Below are 14,809 nucleotides of genomic sequence, written 5' to 3'. Positions count from 1 at the left end.
CGCACCACCTCGGCGCTGCCTAGCACCAGGTCCAGCAGATAGTAGGCGCTCAATAAATGCGTGGTGGACGGATGGATGATGACTGAATGATGATTCAATCCCAGGGGAGATGTGTTGATGGCGTCACAGGTGGGGATGAGGTTGTGACCGGCCCCCAGGAGCCCAAGGAGGACCCTGGTGGGTGGCGGGATGCACGTATGCTTGCTCTCGCCAGCGTCTCTGGCTCTCCGGGCTCCCTGCACGCTTCTCCAGGCAGGGGCTGCTCTCGTCCCCTCAGTCTCCCCCTTGGCGCCCCGCACAGCGTCTGGCACAGAGTGGGTGCTCAATAAATACCCGTTGAATGTAACGCATCTCAATTCAACAAACATTTATTGAGCGCCCACTGTGTTGCATGTCACAGGCCTACCCTCCTTGGGCGCGCTGCAGATGAAAGCGACCGGGGTGCAGGCGGGCGGCCCTGCTCTGTGCAAATGCTTTGCTTAGTAACAGTGGTTTGCCAGTGGAACTGGTGTTGATGAACTCACATTTGGGGGCTCAAAGGAACCCCGAGAAGAGGTGGAGACCCCTCTGTGCGTGCTGCCCATCTGCCCACATTTCTCCAGAGGCTGGCGGGGAGCAAGGCACGCCAGTAGCCAGGCCCTCGTTGCTACCTTCCTGCACGCGGGAGGCGAGGCAGAGTCACCAGGACAGAGGTCAAGTCACAGCTGCAAAGGCTGGCACCGTGGCCTCCACTCAGAGCACAGGGCGCCAGAGCGCCAGCCGGAGGCGAGCGGACGACACAGTCACGGCACTGTCACCATAAGCGAGCATCAGCGTGGCGGGTGGACACATTCACACACACACACACTCACACACACACATACACACTCTCACACACACATACACACTCTCACACACACATACACACTCTCACACACACACACACTCACACATACTCATACACACACACACAAACTCACACACTCACATACACACACTCACATACACTCACATATACACTCACACACACACACTCACACACACACACATACACACTCACACTCACACATGCACACTCACACACACACACTCACACATACACACTCTCATACACACATGCACACTCACACACACACACTCACACACACACTCACACACACTCATACACACACATTCACACACCGTGCATTTTCTGGAGGAAGCGCCCCATTAGACCATTGGCTCGGGCCAGGCAGTCGGCTCCTGCGGGCCAGGGCACCTGCATGGGAAGCGACTGCATTCCACCTGTGGCTGCATGTGCAGGTGTGACGAGGCGGCCAGGGGCGGAGGGGACAGACAAGTCCTGCAGGTGTGTGACAGGCCACTCAAAACAGCTGGCACAGCCTCGGGCCTCGCGGGGCCCGCCACCTGTGGGACACCGCGAACAGCCCTGCCCCGCGCCGTGGCACGTACAGATGGGGAAGCAAGCCCGGGCCAACCTGACCCGCCCCTCCTCCTCCCTGCTCGCACCAGGATCTGGGCTCCTCAATCCCGTTCACTCTGGCCCGGCAGCCTCCTCTGACCACCAGGGGGCACGTGGGAACCGCAAAGGAGAGGAAGGACCTGAAGGTTAGGACGGTGGGACCCTGAGCAGCGCAGGCCTACCCACAGGGTCCAGCGACACAGGACGGTGTCCTCCCCCCAGCCTGAGCCACGGGCATAAGAGGAAACCCCTGGGGGAAGCAGCTGACCTCCCACAAGGAGAGTGGGGATGGGCATGCCAGCAGCCTCGCAGAGGAGGGCCCCTACCACCCAGCCAGGGGAGGGCTGGAGCGGAGAAGACCGCCCACACCCCCAGTTTCCTGCGGGCTCTGGACCCGGGGCTGGTGCCACGCTGTCCCCGGGGCAGGGGCTGCCATGGGGCTACTGAGCGGGGGTGGTAGGGGCTCCCCACCTTCCCGACACAACTGTCAGGAAAATGCTCGAAGCAGAAAGGCCCACTGTCTACGCCGACGGCCCAGGGCCTGTGTGCAAGTCCTGCACCCTTGGGGCCCTGGGTGCCGGGAGCAGGGAGGGAGTCTGCCTGTGGCTCTCCTGTGACCAGCCCTGCACCCCGCAACCTGCCTGCAGGGGGGGCGGGCAGCTGCCGTACCCCTTCCAGACCTGCTCCAGGACAAGTACGCCGCCTCCCGGGACAAGTCCCTCGGGGGAGATTTTGGGGGTGACCTGCCCATGGTGACATTAGCCTTGTGCACCGGCTGCACCCCAGGAGGGACGGACTGTGGGGGTGCTAAGACTCCTACTTACAAATCCACACAAAACAATGGCCCTTCTTTCGTTTGAGTTTTTCTTTAACAATGCCATAATGTCCAAGCCCCTCCCGCTCTCCCACAGATCACTCCAGCATGAGGATGAGGGCGAGGATGCGGTGGTCTTTTTGCTGAGCACCTACTATGCGCCGGCTGTGCACACCTATCACCTCCTTCAGGGCTCAAACACCAGCCAGGCACACAGTGGGACTGATGCCCAGCGATAGGCGAAATGCCACGCCACGAGGCCGGTCATGGTGAGTGGGGACTTGAACCCAGGACTGTCTCAGGCAAAGCCGGCATCTCTCCTCCGTGTTCTCGCGCCCACACCCGTCCCTGCTCGGCCTCTGCTCCCCGCTAAGGCTCGAGCTGGCCCCAGGAAACCACATCCGCCCCCGGGACCCAGAGACCACGCCGGGTCCCCCGAGAGCCCCCTCTATGGCGGCACACAGCCCCTGGGAGTGAGGCCCTCGGGAGTGTCCTGCATCTGCAGACGGATCCGACTCAGGCTTCACGCTGTCACCTTGCCGCCCGCACTCCCTGGGGACCCCAAGCCCCGGCTCCCGGTCCCTGGCTCAGGACAAGCGTGGGTCCGGGACAGGCCGCATCCGCTCCGAGTCTGGCCCCGCTGCCTGGACCGTGCGCGTCTGCTCAGGAGGGAAACGGCCCCGCATCCAGCCTGGAGCCCGGGGCCTTCCCTGCGCGGCTCCCCGCCCGCTTGTGGCTCCGGCTTCGAGGGAAGGGCAAGCATGAAGGGCCTGCTCCGCGCGTCGCCCGTGGGTTGGCACCTGTGCTTTTCTAAGGAGCAAGGCTTCCACCTGGGGGAGCGGCCTGCAGTGTGGGGGCCCCTCTGCCGCGAGGTGTTTCGGGCCACAGGATGGCGCCTCGCTCAGAAGAACCACTCACGTGAGTAAAAGCCGTCCCCCGGGCCCGTCTGGAGAGGGTCTCTGTCGCCCCCGCTGCTGAGGGACAGAGGCTGGCTGTCTCGGTCGGGCGAGTTGGTCCTCGTGTCCGCGTCCCCCTGGAGAATCAGCCAGCTGCCCTTCTGCTGGGAAACACAAGAGGCGTGATCTCCAGGCCATCCGCAATGGCTCCGCCCGCTTCACAGATGGGGAAACTGAGGCCCAGGGAGATCCGGGGCCCAAATGGCTTCACGCGGGGGAGCCGGCCGGGGGCTCTTTCCACACACACCTCCCTCCTGAAGGATGAGAAGGGGCTGCAGCTCCCGGGGCAGGAAGGCCCAGCCCCGCCCGCAGGCCGCTGGCGATGAAAGCCCGTGGGGACACATCCCTTCCCCTGTCCCCTCCCCCCCTCCTCGTGCATCGCCTCGGGCTGGCGTGGCCCCCAAGCCCAAGGGGTCTCCTCTGGCCTCTTACTGAAAACACCTGCCACGCCCGTTCTAGAACAATCCTCTCCTGTGCCCGAGAGCGCCCTGCGGCTCACTCTCCTCTCGTTTCAGACCGGCCAGCCACAGAGCCGTAAGCAGGCCGCCTGGGCACAGGATGGGACCCGGGAGGGGCTGGGCCGCCCCGTAGGTCAGAGGAGGCAGCAGGGAGGAGCCCACCGGCGCTGGGATTTGGTGCCTGTTTCACGGACGGGAGGGACCCCTCAGGAGCATCCAAGGGGAGGAGCCGAGGCTGCAGCTAGAGGCACCCACAGGCCCGAGCTCTCCTGCACAAGCCGCTGGGACCAGCCGCCGCATTACCTTCCTGCCGTCCTGGTCGGAACCCCCGTCCTCCCCATCCAGGCGCCGCGAAGCTGGAAGGGAAAGCCGTCCGTCAGGACACGCCCTTTATTCTGGCTCCCAGGCCCCAGTTAGGCTCAAAAATTGGAAATAATCATGCCGGGCCTGTGTGGCTCAGGGGGTGAGCAGTGACCTATGAACCAGGAGGTCAGGGTTCGATTCCCGGTCAGGGCACAGGCCCGGGTTGCGGGCTCGATCCCCAGTGTGGGATGCGCAGGAGGCAGCCAGGCAATGATTCTTTCTCATCGTCGATGTTTCTGTCTCTCTCCCTCTCCCTTCCTCTCTGAAATCAGTAAAGATGTATTTTTTAAAATGGGAAATAAAGACGAGGCCCCAGTGGGGGCCTCTGGAGGGCGGAGGTGCCAGTGAGCTGGAGGGGCTGGGCAGGAGCGCTGGGCGGCCGTGTGCCCGTGCATCCCAGGCCTTAACACCCAGAGCAGGTGGGTGAAGTGACGCCTCATTAAAATCCAGCCGAGCCCCCGGGGTGCAGCGACGGGACATTGTGAAGAACACTTCCTCCTACCAGGGTTTAACTTCAAACTAAGGAGGTCTCAGCCGTCCAGCCTGCCCTGAGCCCACTCAGCCGGGTGCCCCACGGGCATCGCTGCCTGTCACCACACAACCCACTTCACAGACCGGAGGACTGAGGCTCAGAGCGATGTCCCGCCTTCCTCAAGGTCGTGGGTCAGCGGGTAGCAGAGGCTGCCCTTTGAACCCAGGCGGCCTGACTCCTGGTCCTTCCTCTGACCCGCCCCCCTCACCTCTGGCCACCCCCAAATCACTGGAAACGGTCCACGAAGGGCAACGACAAGGTAGAAGGTATACCCAGGGACGTGGAGTGGAGCCGAGTCACGGCCGTGTTCTCCCCGGCCCCAGAGCAGTGCCCCCAGCTGGATGGCGTGCTCTCCTACCAAGTCTGACCCGGGAAGGCAGCGCCCACTTCAGTCTGTACAGACCCACCCCGAGCACCCGAACTGACATGCCGACCCCAAGCACAGAGCAACGAAAGGAGGACCCTGGGCCTCCCATTTGCCACAGAGACCGCGTGGCAAGGACGCGCGGGGGCCCTTGCCTGCCGCCTGTGGGGGGCCCGGGCCTGGTTGCCTATTGGGGCGCCCTGCCCCACACACCATCAAGGACAAGGCCGACATCAGGCCCGAGAGCTGGGAGCCTGGGGACTGGCCTCCAGGACCTCAATGAGGCAAGGCCACAGCTGAGGCCCGTCCGGCCTCGCGGCGCTTCCTCCCTCCCCCGCCGCCTCCTCTCCTTCAGCGAGAGACGCGTTCCACCATGAAAATCCAAAACCCGCCTCCCACTCGCAGAGGCAAGTTAACGGGGAGCCTGCACAGAGAGCGGGGTGATGGGGGACTTGGGGGCAGGGCCAGGGGGGACGCGTGCCCATGCTGGCTCTCCTGTTGCCCAGACAACGGCCTTGGGGAGGGGACTCTGGAGCGTCTGCCATCCATCGGCGGGGCTCGTGGCGGCTGCCAGCAGCCCCAGGACCACTAGGCCAGTGGTGATTTGAGGGCGGAGACACTGCCCCGTCCAGCCCGCAGAGGCCCCGATGGACCGACACAGGGGCCATTTGCAAGCGCAAAAACCCGAGGCCCTTTGCTATGTGGAATCCGGAGTTGAGGCCAGGGCCACGGGCCACCCTGGGTCCGAGGACTTCCCACAGCAGCTGGGGCAGGGCTTCCCGACGCAGGGTTCACGGACAACCCCGCGGTCTGGCAGGAGCATCCGCCAAGATTTACACGTTCCTTCTGCAACACGCCAGCTCCTGGCCAACCACAGCCTTCGCAGGGCCCGTCTGCAGCCGCACAGCTCACGCCAGGCCCCGGAGAAAGGCGGCCTGGGCGGGAGACACGGGACCTCCCAGCGCTTGGCACTGTTTGCAGCTGCTCCCTACAGCTCTGAGCCTCAGTTTCCTGATCTGTAAAGTGGGCGGATGACGCCCACTCCTCTGAGCTGTGAGGACGCCAATGTGCACGCTGTGGCCTGGGGGGAGTTCAGGTCTGAAGACCTGGGAATAGTCAAGAGGCCGATGTTGGGGCGGATTTTCGGCTGCTGTTTCAGTGTCATGAGAGGACCGGCCCCCGGAGGACAGGGCCCCGGGTCAGGTGCCTTTCCTGCCGCACCTGGCGGCTCCTCGGAGCCTGGAAGGCATTGGCCGCGGGAAAGGCTGACGACCCCTGGGTGTCTCCGGGAACCTGTGTTGGTGGCACCTCATGACCGCGGGGTTTCTAACTTCCTTCCTGGATGTGGAGCCTGCCTTCCCCTTTTCCATCCCAGGAGGCCCCCCAAACCACAGCGAGACTCAACCCCACCGCCCAGGAGCCCTAGGGGCACACAAGACCTGATTCATTCCTGCTTTAAAGCAGGGGCCACAGAAACAGTCATGACATGGGGCCCCCTTTGCTGTCTGGTATGGGGGAGGCTCCGAGAGGCAGGAGGGCCATCCCCACCCCCCAATACTGGGCAGCTGGTGGTGATGAGACAATGTCCACCTCCTGGGAAACCGGGGAGGCGTCCTTCTACCTCCTACAATTTTAGAGAGAGAGGAGGGAGAGGAAGGGAGAGAGAAACATCGATCGGCTGCTTCCTGTGCACCCCCTACTGGGGATCAAGCCCGCAACCCAGGCATGTGCCCTGACTGGGAATCAACCAGGTGATCTTTCAGTGCACAGGGCAATGCCCCACCCACTGGACCACACTGGCCAGGGCCTCTTGTATCACTTTAAACCAGTGGTTCTCAACCTTCTGGCCCTTTAAATACAGTTCCTCATGTTGTGACCCAACCATAGAATTATTTTAGTTGCTACTTCATCACTGTAATGTTGCTACTGTGATGAATCGTCATGTAAATATCTGACATGCAGGATGGTCTTAGGCGACCCCTGTGAAAGGGTCGTTCGACCGCCAAAGGGGTCGCGACCCACAGGTTGAGAACTGCTGCTTTAAACCGTCTAAACACCGGGCCCCGCTTCACGGCCCTGGGGGGCTGGAACACCAAGCCCTGCTCTCTGCTAAGATTCAGAGCAGCCTCACTTAAACCTCCTCGAGGCTGGAGAGCGAGGGAGGTGGCCATGAACCCCCATCCAGAGGGGCCTCTGAGGGGTGTGGGCTCCGGTGACGGGCTGTGCTCTGCATCGAGGCCGCCCCACAACGTGCCTGCAAGGGACTGGCGTTTGGGGAAACATCAGGAATGTCCCCGTGGCGCCTGAGCTCTGAGCTCTGGGCGTGTACCGGCTGGGTGGCCTGTCCTACGGCCGCCCCTGCTGCCGCTCTGCTGCTGCCCGCACTGGGGCGGGAGCTCCCCGTTTAAAACGCCCCAGTCATTTCCTTTTGCTTCCTTTCTTCTCTTTCTTATTCTTTTACTTTTAAAAAGCCATTAAATCGTAGCCAAATAGAGTTGGAACTGCTGTAGTTACAAGAAAATACTGCGGGCCTCCATGCTGTCAAAAGCGGCCTAGAGGGCCAGGGGTCAGAGGTCAGGGGGCAGGCAGACTGGGTGTGGACCTCAGCTTGGCCACTGACTGGTCACTCCACCACCTGACCTCAGAGTCAGCAGGAAACGAGCTGGCGTGCCGAGGGCGCACGTGCCCTGACACGTCCAGTGGCAGCCTCGTGAGGGCTGGTCCTCTCGTCCCCACCTTCGTCCCCCCGCCCGACGGGCCTGGCCGCCCGCTGGCCGGAGGAGGAAGGCCAGAGCGCCAGGAGAGGGTGATGCGGAGTTAAGAAAAGCTTGGCATGAGCTGGGACTGGAGAGCTGAAAATCAGCGACATCGATGAGAAAGCCTAAATCTGGAGCTCGCCGAGTGTGTTATGCGAGATGAACTCAAGGCCCGCCCCAAAGCGTCGTCACCGCCGTCTGTTTCAGGAGTTCGAGGGCTCCCCCAGCCCGAGTCGCGCTCCTCCGTCCCCCAGAGGCGGCTGGCTGGTCCGTTTGCTGAGACTGGGGGGAGGGGGATTACATGCCCACATGCATGGAGTCACACGCATGCTTGCATGCTCACACACACGCCTCTGACAGGGCACATGCCATGCCAGCGGGGTGGGGAAGCCGTGTCACATTCCAACACCTGCCACGGGTTGGCGCTCAACGGCATGCCACCGCCCCGCCGGGCACGGGCTCAACCGGGCACGCGGGTGAGGCCAGTCTGCAGCAACCACGTGCGGGCCCTATGTACGTCCGAGTATGTGCTGCACGCCATTTAGTTCACGAAGGAGTCAGCAAGCCCCAAATGGAACGTGCCGAGGAATCCGGCCATTGCTCAGGGTTCAGGCAAATGGGAGTTCACATGCCATTGGAGGGGAGAGGCATTTATCTCCGGGTGAACAGTGACCCCAGAGGATCCCTGCTGGCCGCCCCCTCCGACCCCCGGTGCAGCTCTGTCTCAGGTCTGGCCGGGCCACAGCCACCCAGCCACGCCGTGACCTCGCCGACTGCCTCTCCCCTCCGCACCGTGCGGAGGAGCCTCTGCGGCTAGTGCGGGCCAGGCGAGCACCCCGCTGCGTGCAGGACGAGGCCTCGGCGGCCGGACGGAGGCCGGCGCGTCCTTCAGCTGGGCCTCAGTTTCCCCACTCATCCCCGCGGGAGCCCGTCCCTCTCAGACCCTCGGGAAGATCTGGGCTCTCCGCGCCCTGGCTGGGAGGCAGCGGGAAAGGCCACCCATCGCCCTGGAAAGCAGGCTTTTCACTCTCTCTCTTCCTGTCTTGGGAAGAGGCCGAGACCCCCCAGCACAGGGCGCCTGCGTCGAGGACAGCAAGCCGCCCGCGTCTGCCCCGGCCCCTGACCTGCCAGCGAGCAAGGAGCACGCGTGTGCCATCCCCCGGGAGCGTCCAGCCAGGGGTCCGTGTGGACGTGCTGTTTTCCGGCTGCATCTGAGCAAGACCCTCCGGTGTGGGGATTCCTCTGCCCGTCTCCTAGCAACGTGGTAACACCACACCCCCACGGCGTCCTCACTGGCAGCCCGTGGAGGGCAGGGTGGAGGGGCCCGTCCCATTTTGCAGATGAGGAAACCGGCTCATGGAGGTGATGCCCCAAATCACCCAGAAATTCGTGCAGACGGGGACACCGTGAGCCTCCGGCCTCCTGCCTCCTGTGCCATGTCTCGGCCACCGCTCCCTGCGCACCTGCTCCGCAGGCTCAGGCGGACTGGGCCTGGGTGACCACCCGTGAGGAGGCTGGGGGCCCGAGACCCTCTCTCCACTCGGCTTCTCAGCCCCGATCTGCTGATGCAAGCAGCTCCTCGCTGGAGGCTCGGCGTTCAACCTCTGGCCAGCAATTCCCACCACTCAGGGCCTCATTCCCACGCGGGGATGACCGACCGACTCGGTTTGTCCTGTTTCCCGCAGACGGGCTGGCTCGTGCTGTGACCCGAGACACCTGTCCCTCCCTCCTCGGCTGCGGTCAGCCTGGCTGCTTCTCTCCACGCAGCAAACTCCAGCCACCGGAGCCAGTTCTCAGCACAACGCCCACCCACCCAGCCCGGCACAACGCCCCCCAGCCCAGCCGTGAGCGTCAGCCTCGGGTTTCTGCCACACAGGGTGCCCTGATCAGACCCGCCTTCCTCGGCCTCCATGCGGAGGCCTGCCCTGGGCCTGAGCGAATGTGCACTAAATATTCAGGCTCAGGGCGCTGCAGGGGGGCATCAGGCATCACACAGCCCGAGCGAGGGCTCGGAGCGGGGGCAGGCATGCGGGGGCGCACAGCGAGGAGGCACGGTACCGTGCTGCTTGTAGATGGGCGGCTTCCTGTAAATGTTATCTTTGACGCCAGTGTCTGGGAAGAAGACAGACAGAAAGGAGAGAGAGCAGGTCAGCAAGCGAGTGGATGGCCGGTCAGCGCTCCCCAGGCACCCGGATCCGGGGTCTCCAGAAAGATCGGGGGCCCGCCCTCGGCAGACACCAGGCCCACCGCCTCAGACCAAGCCTCAGTCAGCCCCGGTGCCAGCCCCGGGGGGAGGGGCAGAGGCGCCCCGCCAGCCCAGACAGCCCTTCGCTCCAGCCCACTCCCCGGGGGCACAGTGTCTCCCTGGTGTTTGTGGGCCTTTGGAGACAGGAAGTGGGGGGATGTGCAAACCCACTTGCTGATTTTTTAAGCATCTTAGGACTGGGGGGGTTGGGGGGGCTGGGGGAACCGAGAGGAATCCCCCCACACCCGCTGGGTGAGACGGGCCGCGTCAGTGCCTACCTGGGACGTGGAAGTGGCGCGGAGCCTGCTGGTAGGTGGCGGGCGGCCTGCTGTCGGACAGCACCGAGAGGCTGGGGGTGCTGCGGCCACTTTCACTGCCTCCAGGCCGAAGCGCAGACAGCGGAGAGCAGGGGGAGCAGAGCAGAGCATTTCAAGCGAGAAAGCTTATTCGGTGACCCCGTCTCCCCTGCCTGTGGGCCCCAGCCCCTGCCCGGCATTTCCACACGGGCCCATGACTTGTTAATCCAACCTCACGCCCACCCTCCTCCGGGCCCCGTGGCGAAGGCACAGCGGCTCCGAGGGCTGAGCGCCATGGCTCCTGGTGCCCGGGAGGGTGGCCTGGCCGCCTCGGCAGAGCCCCTCCCCTTGGGGGGCATGGCGGTCTCCTTGGGGAGCACGCGGTCTACGGCTCTGGGCGCTGGTATTGGCATCGGCCCAGGCCCCTTCCTATCTGTTTGAAACGGTGCTGCCCGCTTTGGAGAGGCCACATGGGCATCCACACGGAGTTCCAGCGCTCGCCCTCATCACCGTCGGTCCGCAAAGCCGCGGTGGAAATTCACCAGCCACGGGGAGCGAGACCGCATGGGCATCAGCAGCCACCACCGCCCCCCGCCCCCCGCCCCAAGGCGAGCGTGTGGCAAATTAAAGGGAAAGAACCCGGTCCAGGCTCCGGTTCCTCGTCCCACCCGGATGTGCCACTGCTGTTTGGCGAACAAGGTTGGATTATCAAGTCACAGCGAGGACGGCCCTGGTCCCCAGGTGCGCCCCCTCCCACCCGTGTTTAAGGAACAACGTGACAGACAGAACGCAATGGCATGGACCTGGGAGGACCAGTGAGGCGCGGCGCCTCCCCTCCCGTGGCCTCAGGGAACCCCGCTCGCTCGATGACAGCTCGGCCAAGGGCAGGGCCACGTGCCACCCCAAACATCCCGTGGAGCTGCAGCTGCTCACGCCACAGGGCCCAGGGTGATGAGGCCGCATCGAACAGCGGGCGGCCCTGTGCTGCGGGGAGGCGGCTGGCGGGGACGCATGCTGGCTGCCGGGGAGGCGCCGGCTCAGAGAGCTCTCGCCTGGGTGGGTGTGCAGGGCCTGGGGCTCCCAGGGTGAGTGGAGCTCAGCTCCAGCAGCCGCACCAGGGCCCCCACCAGGCCGAGGCCACAGAGGGGCTGCGGGGCACTTCGAGCATCTTCCTGTACCTGGGCCCCATGTCACCTGTCGGCCTTGATAGGACATCAGGGAGGCAGCTGCCCAGCCCCTCCTGGGGGGAGCCCTGCCTGACCCTGGCGGCCATACCTCAGCGCCGTGTGGAGCCGCCCTGAGCTTCCTGCCTACGCACCACCCCAGGGAGCAAGGGCTCCCAGGCCACCCTACAAGTGTGGCTGTGACTCAATTGCACCAAGCCCGCCCGCTCGGTGCCAGAACAGTGAGCGCGGCTCAGCCGGCGCCATGCCCGAGCGGCGGGCTCCTGGCAGGGCCCTGAACCGGGAGGCCTCACAGGGCTCGTTCCCTCTGCCTCGAACCCATGGCCTCACCCCCATCCCGCCCAGGCCACAGCCTCACAGGTCACAGGCCTCCGGTCCCCAGCGCCCCAGCCCATGTGCAGCGTCCTCCCAGGCCACAAGCAGGATCTGTGTGCACATTTCCTTAAGGAGTCCCCAGCTCCACCCGGCGCTCAGGGGGCCCAGGCCCAGGGGCAGCTGGGACACAGCCATGGTGGCCCCGGGACCACTACACCCCCTCACCTCCGCCCTCAGGGCTTCCACACCAGCCACCACCCCTCGAGACCTCGGTCCCAGACCGTGATGCCTCTGCTCACACCCTTCCCTCCCGGCGTCCCCTCGCCCCCCCCTCAGGCCCGCCTGGAACCCCTTTCCAACCCTCCCCACTTGTCCAGACGCTTCCTGGTCAGGCTCAGGGGCACCGCCTCCCTTCGCCGCCCGCTCACTGCAAGGTCCGCGGTAATAAAAGGCGCCGCTAGCATCGGCCCCACACGAGGCCACGTGCAGCGCGGGGCCACGTCAGCTGTCAGAACGTCCTGACAGCCTGTGGGGCGCGCCCCCCCCCCCCCCCCCCGTGGCCACCTCCGCAGGAGGGACAGGGCTGAGGGGCCCGGGAGGCTCCGGTTCCGGCTCCGGGACCCGCTTCCTCCGGGCCTTGGCGGAAAATCCCAAGCTGAGTCACCGTGGACGGAGGGAACCAGAGGAGCCGCTGTGCTGCCGAGGAGAAGGCACACAGGTCCCTCCTGGCGAGGCTCTGGCTCCCGAGGGAGGTGGCCCGGGACCGAGGCGGCTCTGATGTCTGCGGAGGCTCATCCTTCAGCGAGAAGGAAAAGGCGCCGGACGGGGTGAGGGTGGGGGCGGGGGCGGTGCTTGCTAGCGATGGGGAGCCCTGGCCGTTGAAAAGCCGCCTTCTTTTACTTCAAGCAAAGGGCTCATGTCACGGGCATCGCGGCAACGGGGTTCCACAAACGCCACATTGACATGGGCCTCACCCGTTTTTATCTGAAGATCTTTCCTGGCCCAGGATCCCCCGGACACACGTCCTGTCCAGCCGTCCCTCTCCTGGGCCCTCTGGACCTCGGCACGTTCTCAGATTCTCCTTGTCCTTCACGACCGGCTCTGCGTGGGCCAGGGGCTCTGCCAAAGGCCCCGTGGTGGATTCCTGATGTTTTCCTCAGACTAGACGGAGGGCATGGTTCTTGGGAGGAAGACCACAGAGGTGCCCTCTCACCCCATCGGGTCCAGGGCACCTGCTGTCACATGACCCATCACGTGATGCTGACCCAGGTTCCCTGGCCGAGGTCAGGGTGGTGCCAGGTTTCTCCACAGGACGGTTCCTCTCCTCGCCCTGCCACACCGGCCCCCAAGGGACCCGTCACAAAATGCACCATTTCCAGCTTGGCCACTTTTCAAGAGTTAGTGGGTCCAGCAGGGACCACGGTGGCAGGATCGGTGCTCCAGGAGGATGTGGTCCCCAGGACCAGGGGCTCTCTTCCCAGCAGACCCGATGAGGCCACAGGAAGCCAGTGATGGTGATGATATAAGAGAAGCAAGGAGCCTGTCTGGTGACCGTCAGGTGAGAGTGTAAACCTGCAGAGCCTGCCTCCTCCTGGTCCCCTGGGGACAGAAGGCAGGACAGCACGGCTGCTTCTGCTCCTGCTGAGTCTGTGGTGTATGAGTCAGATAGGGCTGCGTAACAAACACCATGGACGGAGCGGCTCAGATAACAGACATTTCTTCCTCCCAGTTCTGGAGGCTGGAAGTCAGCAGCAGGCTTGTTTTCTGGTGTGAGCTCCCCTCCTGGCTTGTCGACAGTCCCTGTCTCCACGTGGCTGCTCCTCAGCGCCCACAGAGTGGCTGAGAGGTCTTGTGGCCTTTCCTCTGCTTACAAGACCACCAATCCCACGGGTCTGGGGCCCTCGTGTGACCCTAATAACCTCCTAAATACCCTTCTCTGAAGGCAGTCACATGGGTGGTTAGGGCTTCAACATATGGATTCTGGGGGGGACACAATTCAGTCCATAGCATGTGGGCGAAGAAGAGCTGGGCCATGTTCCCAGCGGGACGGACACACATGCTTCCGTGCAGGGTCTGGCCCTGGGAAGAGGCAGGAGTGGGAGCCATGCAGGGTGTGCGTCCGCCCCAGGCCACCCTGTGCTCTGACTGTGGACACGTCCCTGCCCCCTTCAGCCTCAGCCTTTGGGCCTGGTACCTGCTGCTGGCATCCCTGCGTCCATGGAGTGACAGGTGGGGACAGAATGAGATGATGTAGGTCCGAGGGCAGCGGTGGAGAGGCCCTAATCTCTGCCCGCAGCTCTCCACCCCTCTCCTCACCTCACTGCTCATCCTTCACACCACGAGGTGCCTACACTTCCCCCCCAGGAACATTCACACACGAACGGAAACGGAGCTGGACTCACGAGACACAGCGAGGAGCACAGGCATGAGACACAGGGCTCGGGAAGCCATGCGGCGACACGGACACGACACACACGTGTGGCAAGCGCCCTGGGGCGCCTGCAGCACTGCGCGCCTTACCTCGGAAGTAGGGGATGTAATGGTGCCTGAACACGGACGTAGGGCTTGGGTGTTGGGACAGGGACAGGCAGCTACTGGTACCAACACTCACAGTACCAGCTGCAGGGCAACAGAGAGCAAGTCAGTCCGCCTGGCCGGGGCCGCAGAGCTGCACCAGCCCTAGGCCCACCTGCCAGGAACATGCTTCCTCTCGCCAAGGAGGCAGACCTTGGGGAGGGGAGTCGCCAGAGGTGCCCTCCACCAGTCTGCTCCGGGCTGGAGTGCGGAGGCCCCGCGCTCTGGGGACAGGAGCCGCTGGGCCCCTGTGCCCTGCCCGTTCCCCTCCTGGGGCCCCTTGTGATCAAGGACGCTGGTGGAGGGCAGCTGGATAGACTGCCCCCCGACAATCACAGGGCCTCAATAGCCGAGATTCAGGTCTTGGCTCTCTGGGCTTCCCACCCCGCTGGGAACAGTCCACAAACCCAGGTGACCCACATATAGCAGTCAGGGGTCAGCAGAGGGCCCTTCACTCCCTGACTCGCGTGCTTGCCTGTTGAGTCGCTCTCAACTCACTGATTCACTCCCT

The 14,809-nt window shown here is 64.1% G+C and overlaps 1 protein-coding gene across 30 annotated transcripts in view; it reads right to left on the bottom strand.

Annotated features, from left to right (window-relative positions):
* The window catches only part of ABLIM2 (actin binding LIM protein family member 2), a 105,021-nt gene that overhangs the window by 23,929 nt on the left and 66,283 nt on the right, over positions 1-14,809 (bottom strand). For 12 of the 30 annotated variants that reach the window (XR_004970885.1, XR_004970883.1, XR_004970865.1 and 9 more), the window contains 5 exons: positions 14,245-14,343; positions 10,208-10,306; positions 9,743-9,796; positions 3,973-4,025; positions 3,174-3,315 (listed from right to left, as the gene is read on the bottom strand). The exons of 2 other annotated variants lie outside the window; for them this stretch is intronic. Coding sequence is in view for 23 of the 28 variants with exons in the window: in XM_036327924.1 (XP_036183817.1) it covers positions 3,174-3,315; positions 3,973-4,025; positions 9,743-9,796; positions 10,208-10,306; positions 14,245-14,343 (447 nt within the window). In the remaining 5 variants the exon portion in view is untranslated. Of the gene's footprint in view, positions 1-2,268; positions 3,316-3,972; positions 4,026-9,742; positions 9,797-10,207; positions 10,307-14,244; positions 14,344-14,809 lie in introns of those variants that run through there. 16 more of the 30 variants (XM_036327988.1, XM_036327916.1, XM_036328005.1 and 13 more) reach the window with 6 other exon arrangements.

This window comes from Myotis myotis, unplaced genomic scaffold (genome assembly GCF_014108235.1).
Source record: "Myotis myotis isolate mMyoMyo1 unplaced genomic scaffold, mMyoMyo1.p scaffold_m19_p_1, whole genome shotgun sequence".
NCBI classification, from domain to species: Eukaryota; Metazoa; Chordata; class Mammalia; order Chiroptera; family Vespertilionidae; genus Myotis; species Myotis myotis.
The sequence above is the reverse complement of the archived record's forward strand: the minus strand, read 5'-3'. Positions and strand labels throughout refer to the sequence as shown.